The 12105-nt window shown below is 39.0% G+C and overlaps 2 protein-coding genes across 2 annotated transcripts in view; both read left to right on the top strand.

Moving 5' to 3' along the window:
- Positions 1-12105, top strand: part of LOC128258414 (uncharacterized) — a 63216-nt gene that overhangs the window by 38825 nt on the left and 12286 nt on the right. Inside the window, exon 4 of the mRNA XM_052990014.1 lies at positions 8005-8200. Coding sequence (XP_052845974.1) covers positions 8005-8200 — 196 coding nt within the window. The remainder of the gene's footprint in view (positions 1-8004; positions 8201-12105) is intronic.
- LOC128258420 (uncharacterized) lies at positions 8211-9098 on the top strand. The gene has a single exon (XM_052990022.1). The coding sequence runs from the start codon at positions 8268-8270 to the stop codon at positions 9051-9053; it is 786 nt and encodes a 261-aa protein (XP_052845982.1). The 5' UTR covers positions 8211-8267; the 3' UTR covers positions 9054-9098.

The following is a 12105-nucleotide window of genomic DNA, read 5'->3' on the forward strand; positions in this document are numbered from 1 at the left end:
GCCTGAAATAAATTTATTGCTTTCCTAACGAGCAAATAAATAAACGCTCTGAATATAATTAAAGCTGTGGAAAACATATATTTTTAGCAATAATAAATGCGCTGAAAATGGACAATGCCCATAAAGTTTCTCCTATTTAAGCGCTGAGTTGGGCTCTTGTTGCCGTTTCCTAGTAAAGCTCTAAATGTCAGTTTTGCCGGGGTAGAAACTGATTTAAGGCCGCAATGGCAGACTCAATTTCCAGGCATTTAAAATCTGTTTTTATTATTTGCGCAAATTTGTCAGGCGTGCGGCATGGCTTGGAACTTGGCACAAAACACAAACACACAAAAATACAAAAACACAAAAAATAAGGCAACGAACAACAAACAGCCGAAGACCGACTTGACTCCAAACTCTGATCTCTAGAGTGCCCCGAGCTGATCTCTGAACTGTTTCGTTGTTTCGCTGTTTTTCTGTTGCCGTGTTTAGTGTTCGGTTTCAGTGTTTAGTGTCTGGCTGCACGCAAATGACTTCACCTAAATCAACTTGTTTTAGTTGTGCTTTCGGTGCTCCGAGCCAAATTAATAAGCCTGCAACAAGTTTTGAAATAGCTCAACGGATGCGAACTGATTGCGTCATGTCTAGAGCGCGGGAGTTTCTGCCAACCTGAGAACCGCCGCCAAGATTTGCTAGGCAGGTCCATAAAGTTATAAAGTCACAAAAAAAACTTAAATGAACTGTTAAAAAAAACTGGCTCTGAAAAAATATCACCGAGAAATGGAAAGTCTGGGAACGGAATTGTTTGATCGGGCTAGAATGAAGGTAAACCTGTGATCGTTATGAAACAAAGCCATTTGGGAAAGGAAGGTTGAGTTCGACACGTTGCGTTGGCCTACAGTATGATATCCTTCGGGCTTATAGGACTTTAAATGAGAATCATTAATCACATTTGCATCTGTCATATCATCACTATAATATGAGATCATACATTTTTTAATAATAAAAAAATAATAATAATAAATTAATTGACAAATTTAAACCTTAACCTAAAGTTAAATAATAGCAAAATAGATTTTGACAACAGATAATTAAGAAACTTTTTTAATTCCAAATTAGATCTCCCTTTTCTCTTCTTAAATTATACATTATTTTAAATACCATTCAGCTGGTATCTAAAGTGCAATTACCAAACCAATTATTTAATTGTCAATTTCTTACTCAGAGTATTTTTTTTTTCCCCCGAGCTCGAACATTTCCCCTCATGCTTTAAGAATCTTTTTACTCTTCAACTCCGGCTCCAGAATCAATTTACTCGAGCTGGACAGTAAAGTTAACCGGTTCCGATGGATGGACACAAGACTTTCGAGCGCCGGAACTTCGATACTGTACAAATACAATTTCATGCAATCACAGGGAAAATAAAGATAAAAAAAGAGCCAAGCAAATTGATTTATCGGCACGCGGCTTCTTACAAACGGAGAGAAAGAAAACAGATTTGAATTGTTATTAACCCCTTCCTTCCCATCTTCGATTGGTTTGATTGGGTTTAATGAAATTGAATCGATGGTGCAATCGTTTAAGCGCAAATTTCATTTTTGTCGTCAGTGGGTTTAATTGGTTGGCGTGCGCCTTATGATTGCTTTTCATTAATTTCGATTGCAATCATCGCCGACTAATTTGATTGACAAACATTGAGCAGAGACTGCATGCGGCTGCACCTGCCGCCTGCCCCTCCCATTGCATAATTTCCATCGACAAGGTCGTCCGGGGCCATTGGTGTCCAGTGGCAAACAACTTCAGTTCAAGTTGAAGCTCTCGTTTCTCCTTTATTTATTTGTTTTCGGTCACGCCAGGGGACTGAGATTGCAGCACCAGCCGAAAACATAAAAAAAAACATTGGGCCACGTACTTGTAGTTCAAAATTCATGCTTCTCCGCCGCGTCTGTGGGATCATGTTTATTTGGGAGCTGAAGACCTATATTTGTGGAGGTTCGAAAATGAAAAAGGAAAACGAATAAAAAAAGCCATGAATTAGTGTAATTTTACTTTAATGAATACGGAAAGCAAGTGCGAGGAAAGTTATCAAGACCTACAAAATATTTGACTTAAAAACAAACCAATTTGAAATTTTTTGTACCAAACTTTTTATTGTTTTGCATAAAACCTTAATTTTTTTATTATACTTTGTAATAAATTAAGTTCCAATTATAAACATTAATTTATTTTGTGCTTTTTAAAGAATCACAAGAAATTTCTCAAAGTTCAGCAAGATCAATTCTTAAAACTAATTATTAGTCTCCACATAAATGTAATGTGAAACTTAACTAAACGGCTATAATTCGATTTCGATTAAGAACAAAAATAGCTTTGAAGTTATTATTTAGCTGTTACAATATCAGAAATTATATATTATTTAAAATGAACAAAACTCATCTAATGAAGATCACAATGATTCTTTAAGAAAATTTCTCGTTAGTAAATTTCCGGATGCAATTTAATTTCCAAAAACTATTACATCTGTAACTCGCAAAGATAAATTATCTTCCTAAAAGTAATTACCTATAATAATGCTACCCTCAAGTATGCCTCAAATTAAATTGTACTAAGGCAGCAATTAAAACCTGGCTTAAAGCATTTTCGCAATACACTCACAACCCTTTGGCAATCCGATTCTCATTAGTAACTTTGACAGCCATTTCGCGAAACTTCTCGGGCAATCTTTTGGATGAATACCCCCCGATTGCATGATTTGCCAGATTGATTGAAAGACAAGGTATATATATATAGTATGAGCAGCATGCTGCATATAAAGCGAGTTGCGTGCTAAATGCTAGACACACTCATAGATACGGTGTTTAACTACGAGCAAGTGAATGACAGACACCGTATCCGAAGTACAAAGCCCCCAAATAGACCCCAATGCCCCCTGTATTCATTTTGGCCAGACATTTCAGCAAGTGCCAGCGAAGCTTCAACGCCGAAATACAAAAGGCAGCAACAATACCAATAATGTGCTCTAACAAAGCACATACAAAAAACTGCAGAACCGACTACAGGTGCAGTTGAAAATCCAGATCTACGGAGGAAAGAGGGGGATTTGGGGTAGAATTGGAGCTGACTACAGCACACTGGATTGTTCCCACAGTTCTCCCAGACGCCTTCGTCACCATCGTCGCCGCCCGTCAACCTCTAATAGACTTTTCACGCTTCGGTTTTAAATTGAGGTGCTGATTTTTACAGCTGATACCTTTTATATATATTTGTATGTAAATGAAAACGTATAAACATGCCCACTGTTTGTGGTGCCAAGACGTATTTGTGTTTATGTAAATAGATCGTTTCAGATCCAAGAACTAGATCGGAAAAGAGTTGTTTTTATGCTGTAGCAGGTGCCTCGCAGATATTGTTTATCTTACATGTTTAACAGGTTAATTTTGCTTTCAAATATGGGCCTTTCCTGTAAATACATAATTTTAAACCTAACCATAACAAGTAAAATATATGCATGTTCTTTTGTTAAAAGATTATCCATTTAAGGAAAGAATGGTACATAGTGTATAGTAAAAACATAAACGTAAACAGCGGAATAAAATTAATTTAAATGAAAATTTAAATTTATTAGGAATACATTCACAATTTAGAGATAAATTCACTCTAGAATACCTGATTTCCCCTTTCCATTCCAATCCTCTTTATCATTTCAAGTTTTTTTTCTCATTTCCCTTTTTTAGGTTTTACTTTTTAGAAGTTTTGCAATTGCAAAACTTTTTCCCACAAAACGAGCATATTTATACGAAAGAGTTTGAGAGAGGTTTTTTTTAGTTTTTCCAGTTGAAAGTTTTTATTATTAATTGCAACAAAAATAGCGACCGCAATGGGCTGCCAAAAAGTTGAAATAGTTGCAGATGCGATGCCTTGCTAGATATCCAGGCCACAATCCATTGGATCTGTTTTTGTTTGGCAGGCATAAAGGCAGGACTTTTGCCAACAGCTGTTGGTATTTAAGTCTGTTTTGCTCGAGGAAAACTAATAAAACAAATCGCATGTTTAGCCAAAAGTAGTAGATATCTGGTCATTGAACCTGGCAACCCTCGATGGCTGACCAAAGTCATTGCCTGTGGGGTGAAGCGCCCCCCCCCTAAATCCGATTCGAATTTTAAGTGCATTGCAAATCGAGTTCGAGACCGAGAAACGCAGTCAGTCAGCCGCACACATCTTATTCCACTTCTTCCCCTCGAGGGTTTAGGATTTTAGCGGAGGAAGTGGGCGTCGCTCGGACATGGCCATGCAATTTGTATCCTTATCAGGACTAGCCGCATTGATTGGAACGCTGTTCGTCCTGTACTTATGCTCGCCGGAGCTTCCGACAGGCGCTACGTTTTATGGACTCAACCCTCGGTTTTCTCTGGCACTTGACCAGAGTCAAATAAACAATGATGACAGGGATAAGGCACAAACAATGGAACTGTCCTGGGGCGCTCATGTACAAGTTATGGACGTGAGAAATCTTCAAATAATTGGAAACGAGCATTTTCATTTGTAGCTGGAAGTGCAGACAAATAAGTGTAATCCTGAAAGTAATCAACGGGGAACAGAAGATTAAATAAATTGCATGGCAAGCACTGTAATAATTAACACAGTAAGTCTTCACTTGGCTTGGAGCTACACAAAAATAGATATACTTTCCGAAGTCATAAAGTCTTAGGATAAATGGAAAATAATATCAGAAATTATTTTGTTTTGAGCTATCATACTAATTAGCAATCAACGCAATTTTTTTAGACCATTGAGAACCAATAAATGATGCTTAAAGGCCATCTTAATAAAATGTTATTTGTAATATTTTTGCTCAAGAACCTCTTTAACTTTGAGAAAGAAAACCCATAAAGATTGGTTTACATCGAAACATTAATAAACCACAAATTATGTAATTATTGGTCATAAATCATTTAAGTTTACTTGATTGCTTCTGCAATTCTGTAAACTTGATAAAGTATCTTCCTATTATTATGCTAAGTTGCCCTTTAAAAGCTTATTTTTTCCCATGATAAATATCCAATGGATTAAAATAAAATAATCGATTTTATTGCGTCCGTAATAAAAATGGGCGTTTCCAATTTAGGGGCCGCCAAAGAAAAACATTAAAAACAAACCGACATTTAAGTCGACCTCGATATTAATATTTTTGAATTAAGCAACCAAAATGCACACCCCTTGACTTGGCATAAATCTCCGACATCTTTTTAAATCCCCGTTTGGCATGATCTTAGGGAAATGTGAAACATTTTCATTTTCAGACTCGGCCGCTTCCCATTTGCGAAATTAAATGGCGCTTTTAAAGTCATATGAAGGGTAACACAAACAACAAAAAAAAAACGGCAAAATGTGGTAGGGGCAAAACACAAAGAGCCCAAAAACGTTTTGACTTGTGCCAAAGAGCTGCGGTCTTGACTTGTAGCTGCAACTTGACGTTGGATGGTGGAAAGGTCAAGGATTATTATACTTCATCATAACTCTATTAAGCTCGAAGTCCGCAGCGGTTGGCAATCTCCGGCTTACGGCTTATGGCTTACGGGCTGCCTGACTTCGCATTTGTTTGTATATTGTTATTATCTTTTTATGCGGCACACACGAGAGATCTACAACGGCAGCAACTGTTGCAGCACAGCAGCAACATCAGCAGCAACATCAGCAGCACAACAGCAACAACAGCAGCAGCAGCCTCCCCACATGAGGCCGCCTGCCACTCTTGGCTCGATTCATAAACTCCACTGCACTCCACTTCAACTCCAACTCACGGTGATAGTTTTGTCTTTGAGCATTACTTTTGTGGGAGTTTTGTTGTTTAGTTTTCTATTACATGAAATTAAGTAAAAGTCCCAAAACGAAAGCCGCCACCCGAAACAGAAAAAAAAAAAAAATACGATAATAAAAGACATGAAACGACATCAAGAGCAGCCAAAAAGCGAAACTTCAAATTCAGACCGCGGAGAAAATGACTTTCATACGCGCGACTCAGGTCGGCGTGAGCATTTGATTTGATTATTAAAAGTTTTGCATTACTTCCGAGAAACGAGAAACCGAGACACCAAGACACCTCAAAGCGCAAGTTCCAAACCAGATCCCTTTGATCGATGGAAAGCCTCTATAAGTAGGTTGTTGATGACCGTCTCTGGCATTTTGTCTCGTGTCTTTCAATGATGCAGCACTATAATTATGGTGCTGGCAGGGGGATGAACTGCACCAAGCAAAAATACTATGGCATTAATACTAGAAGAGCTTCAATTAAAATAGGCGAAGATTTTAAATGTATTAAGAATGATCAAAAGTGCCCATTTTCTGTCTTATTTTTTATTAGCCAAAAATAGGTTATCCCAAAAATGCGATTCGTTCAGAACGTTACTTAAGGCTTATAATTTTAAATTGTGACTTTGTCACAGCGATAAAGATAATGCTTGCAATATCTTTATTAATAAAAGTCAGCAGTGACTTATTTTGAATAAAAGCATGGCCTAAACTTTACAAGTTTTTAAATTTTCGATTTTTTCTAAAACTTAAGCTATAGATCATTGAAGTGCAACAACATTAAAAGGAAACAGTTACATCTTTATAACTGTATTCCTCTGCCTTGATATACGTAAGTTAAAATTATTTTACAAATTTCCTTTCTTCCAGTGTAGGATGAGCGCCATCTGGCGGCGCGTGACAGCCGAAGCCAAAGCAAAAGCCTGACGGGCAGGCAATGACGAGTTAATTTCTTCGCCTTCTCATGCATTAATTGAGCAGCCCCAGGCGGAAGGTGGACATGGGCATGAGCATGGGCATGGATTGGCATCTTAGGCATAGAGGTAGAGATAGAGGTGGAGGAGGAGATGCAGATGTGGCGATGGAGAGAGTCATCCAACTTATATAAGCGGCATACCAGACCCAGGCGACATTAAAGACTCCAAGAGGAGTGACCACAAGAAATGGCAATAGCCACCCCGTTTCCCGAGATTCCCTCGTCTGGCCCATCGACAAAAAGGTCAAATCGCTCAAACTGGATGATGTTCATTAGCGACACAGAAAGCCACAAAGCGTGAAACTCCGGCGGCTACATCGATCTCTTGGCCTTTCATTCGCAATCCTCACTCGATCCCTTGGCTCCATTGTCCATGGCTTTTTGCTGTGACTCTCGACCCTTTTTGTCCGTGTTTACATCAAAAACGTGCCTCAAGTGTTCCTGTCACTGCACAAATTGGACATTTATTTGCTGCCCCAGTCACCACTTTTCCGCACTCCTCCCACTTTCCACTTTTTCTGCTTTTGCAACCATTTCCACGGAAATCTCTTGGCCAGAACGTGTTAAGGATTTCATTTCGATTCGGTTTGGTAGCCCAAAAAGAAATAAATTCCCAGCAATGAGACAGCGGATTTTGTGGTTTAATTTTTTTTTTTTCTGTATTTGTGGCGCCACCCCATATCTTGGTTTTTTTTTATCGGGGGCGCGGCATCGATCCGCTTTGGCTAATTGAGGGTTGCCAGGTTAATGCCGCTGCATCGGCACTTACCGCTTGCAACGCCCACAGATGGATAGCTCTTTAAGCCAGACAGCACCACACCAATTATGCCACGCGGTGCTCTGCAATTTGTCAATTAGCTGATGAGATGCAGACTCCCACTGGAAGTGGTTGTAAATACCAGTAAAAACACCCCTTTGAACTGTTTTCGTGGGCTTCCCTAAAGGGTGGTTCAATTTCAATGGACTTCCAGTTTTTATTGCGAATTTTTTTAGGCAAGGATTTGGTATTTCTGGCGGGGATTTGTTGAATACATTAGCATAACCATATTAAAGCATAAGTTTGGTTTTTACAAATTATTATGGAATCATTTCTATCTAAAACAAAGTTGTTCTAGTCTATAGTATTACTAAGTTAGTAATGATCAAGCTTCTTGTATAAACAAATAATTATTAATATTGTGTCGGTAAAATCTATTATTATTAATTGTTTGCTGACCTTTTGAATAACTTTCATTTTGCAGAACTTCCTGGCTGCCAACGCGCAATGCTGGTGGAATGGACCTTTGACTGCTGCCACGAGGGCGCTGAAATACGCAGGACATGTGGCACCCGGAATGCTGCTGGTTACGGCTGAACCCTGTGCCCTGGAGGTCCTGCGGGGAGCCTTCGCCCGAAGTGTCCTGAAACCGCCAGCCACCTATGTGATCAGCTCAGTTGGTGAGTTTCTTCGTAGATTAAAGCAATCATAGAGCTAAGTTTCGGGGTTTTGTTAGTCAAAATTCGTATGTTTTGGGGTAGAGAAGCTGGGAGCTCCTTGGAAAATCCAACTCAAGAGAAGTACGACTGTGTTTCACGTGATGAAAGACAGCGTGAATTGGTCAAACGGCGACTTCTTTTTTGGGCAGGACGACTTGAGCTAATGCCTCAAGAGGTGGCGGAAATGTCGCAGCTGGAGCTCAATCGGAGGCTGAAAATTATCAAAAAGGAAGAGGATGATTTTGAATGGCGAAAGGCACAGTTTGAGCGTTGGAAAGAGCTGCACAAGTTAAGATATCTTATGTATGAAGAGCAACGAAAGTACAACGAGCGTTACGGACCCGGTGGAGTCTCCATCTGGACAATCCTAGCTGTGGCTCAGCAGGAACTGGAGAAGAAACTCCAAATAGACCGTATTCGAGGCAGTTGTCAACGTTTTCCCTCGCCCATGACCCTAATGGCGGAGCAACGAGAGATTGGTGGCAGGCAGAAGTTACTGGAACCCCTGAGATCAGTTCTCAGTGGTTATAGTACAGAGAGTGAAGAGGAATTCGATTCAGACGAAGATCTGGAGCTCAGGAAGGTCACTAGGTACTTGCCTACGCAGTGGCCAAAGCAAGAGAATCGTAAACATGTCCAGTTTCTAGCTTCCAATGCAAAGAAATCCTTGGAATCCTGTAAAGAACCCTCCAACGAAAAATTCAATCTCCATGCGAAAAGTGAAGATTCATTTCAAAGCGTTTGCGAAACTTCGAATCTGGGCTACTGTCCTCTTTGCAACGAAAGACACCTGCGATTGCCACCTCGATTTTAGCCAGGCTTTAATAAATCAAAAGGCATAGACCAGTAAAAAATCCTGCTCAGTTTGTTTTCATTATATTAATCTACACAAGAAGAAAAATAAATAAATAAGAAATAGACAATAGATTTCTTGAGACCATAGCTATTTTCTGTAAATTATGAAAATGTTTTGACCTAGCCCAAATTGATGTTCCAAACGTTTTCCCTGTGTAATCAAAGCAACATGCACTTCATCAAATATTAATGTGTCTGGCCTGGCTTTATGGTCTCTGGTCTCTGGTCTGCTCCTCTGTGCCTCGTTAGCTGTCAATTAAGTGGACACCTGTGCAGTTAATGCGATGCTGCCGTTGCCCGATGCCCGTTTCCCATTTTCCATCTTTTTCCACCTTTTCCCCTCCAGTTTTTCACACTTCCAAAGCGAAGTGGTGGGGGCCAAAGCCAAAAAGTCCATTGGCAACCTCATGAATTGATAAATGACCGGCCAGCCGGAGATCGTCGAAACACTGTGGAAACTCAGCGGCCTTTGGCGAACTTTGTTTGGGAATTAATAAGCTGCGATTTGTGGCCACAACTCGTTGCAATATATATATTTTCTTGGTGGGGGGACTGTCGGTTTATCTTTGAGAAATTCAATTGAGGAAATATCGCTGCACAAACAAAGAGCTGCACTTAGGCACACACAAAATCGCAGACGGAGTTGAACATATGGTGTGGCCTGCAGAATCCGCTTCTTGTCTGCTAATTAACAACTGCAATGGCGTAGAACCCATTAACTGTTAATTACCATAAACATGACAATTCCATTCGCAAACAAGGAGTCCGAACAATGTGCCACGCTAGATACACTCACAAAGTCCCCTGAACGTACAAACAAAATTAATTGTTCCAATAATTTAAATAGGTTTAAAATAACTAACGCGGGTAGTAAAAAATTAATAGTTCGTTTGCCTCTTAAATATATATTTTATTAAATTCTCTACTATAAGAGTAATTAACATAAATAATTTATATGCTGAAAATATGTATGTAAAAATATATGTCGGTGAGCTAAATTCATAAATATTTTTTAATTAACACATTTATATATCCCCATCAGCACCTACAGTAATTTGAGTCATATTCATTTACACACACTTCAGCTATTATTTATTATATGTGTAGTGACCAAAAATTGTCAGCCATCTTTCGGGATAATGTTTTACAAAAAAACCAGACATTTAAAATGTTTTCGCTTAAAATTAAAACAATATTCAGTCTGGCAGCTGGGGAATTGCCAATATGCATTAAATTACATTACATGCGGCTTGTTTGTCCGCTACTTAATATATTTTAACGGCTTACAAAATTTCAAAGCCTAACAAACTGTAATGTTTTGACACAAGTCAACTTAAATAATTTGAAGTTTTTTTTTGCAATTGAGTTGAAAGACTTCTCTTTGGTCAGTCATTTGTCAAAGCAGTAACTGACATTTAACTTGTAAAGGAAAAGATTAACAGCTTACCGTTGCAAATTGTTGGCAAACAATTAAAGAACGTTGATTAAATTGCAATTAACTGTAGCGAAATGGGAAATAAAAGCAACCATTGAAATGGCAGTAACAATAACAATATAACAAATAACACATTGCATGCAAAACAATCAATCAACGGCAATTTCTCGCTCAATTAGACAACAAACATGCCAAATAAATGCAAAAGAAACGAAGAAAAGCAAATTAAATTCAGTTTCGTGTTAAAGAGCCAACTGGAGACTGGAGTTGGTTTTTTCTGTGCCTCTAGTGGGTGGGAAAAGCGGGGTGGCAAGGGAAAATTGAAGGAAAATCAGAGGAAAATGCCGTCGCTTGCCGCTTGGCAATTTGACAGCGGAATATCGGTGGAAGCGCCAGAGAAGCAAAATAGACAAATGGCAAATGCAAAATAGCTGGAAAGCGAGAAAATTATGCAGTTCCCAGATGCTGAGAAAAATAAGGAGATATCGGGGAGAAGAGGGACAGGTAGACAGACGGACAATCGGACAGATAGAGAGCTGTCGGTAACTATGACGGCGAATAAAAAATAAAGAGCCGCAAATCAATTTCATCACGATTTCTCGTCGCTGGATCTTGCTGAAAGTGAAATGTGGCCATGACAGTGGAGTGGAGTGGAGCCTCCTCAGCGCCTCCTCAGCTCCTCGGCCACCGCACTCATCGATGGCCGTCCGTCAGATAATTGTAACTTAATATTCGAGCCATTAACAAATCGCAAATCGGTAGAAATCAGCCAAGTCAACAGCAGCCGAGCGCTGCGCGTATTGCGAAAATCGAATGTCAGTCAAATGTTGCTAGTGGCAACCACATGCAGATGCGGCATCAACATGAGATCTCAGATAAAATACTGAGCAAAATTTCCTTTCAAATTTCAAATTTGTGGTCGAATGCTAGCATTACCATATAAAATGGCTTCTAAATTTGTCTTACAAAGTTGGTTTTTAATAATAAAAGCTTGGATTTTAGATTTAATGAAATGAAATCAGTATCGCGAATTTATCTGATACTTATTTGAATTTTAAGGAACACTTTATTAGGAGGATTATTTTTAGTTATTAAAAATCAAGTTAATTATTATGTCATTTAAATATTTAGGAAACTAACACTATTTTTTGTTTGACTGTGCATTCATTTATTATTTCACCGTTAAGCTTTTGGCCAATTTCTTGAAAGGTTTGTTAACCTTTTGTGTAACAGAAGGGAGAAATCCTCTAAAGCGTAACCAAGTTTGCCAAAAACTAGAAAAAAAATGAAGAGCGGGCGATACAAGAGTCATTGTTATTGGGAGTTGTCTTTGCAAGTTCATCATCATCATCATGGTCGCTTGAGCACCGCCTCCTCGCAAAGTCTCATCACACCAAAGCGATTATTGTAATTTTATTGTTCTCTTTCTTCCGAGACCAGCTCTTTCCCCCGGATTCTTCTGTCTACACTGATTACTGACAGTGCCCCTTTTGCCACGAAACCCTTCGGTTAATGAGGTCAACCCATTTGATTTTAGCTCTTGGTTACGCTTGGCGGACCTTTCCCTCATTTGCTT

This window comes from Drosophila gunungcola (genome assembly GCF_025200985.1).
Source record: "Drosophila gunungcola strain Sukarami chromosome 3L unlocalized genomic scaffold, Dgunungcola_SK_2 000003F, whole genome shotgun sequence".
Taxonomy (NCBI): domain Eukaryota; kingdom Metazoa; phylum Arthropoda; class Insecta; order Diptera; family Drosophilidae; genus Drosophila; species Drosophila gunungcola.

What these genes read in the sequence shown, in the direction of transcription:
- LOC128258420 (XM_052990022.1), top strand. Translation starts at nt 8,268, where the DNA reads ATGTTTTGGGGTAGAGAAGCTGGGAGCTCCTTGGAAAATCCAACTCAA.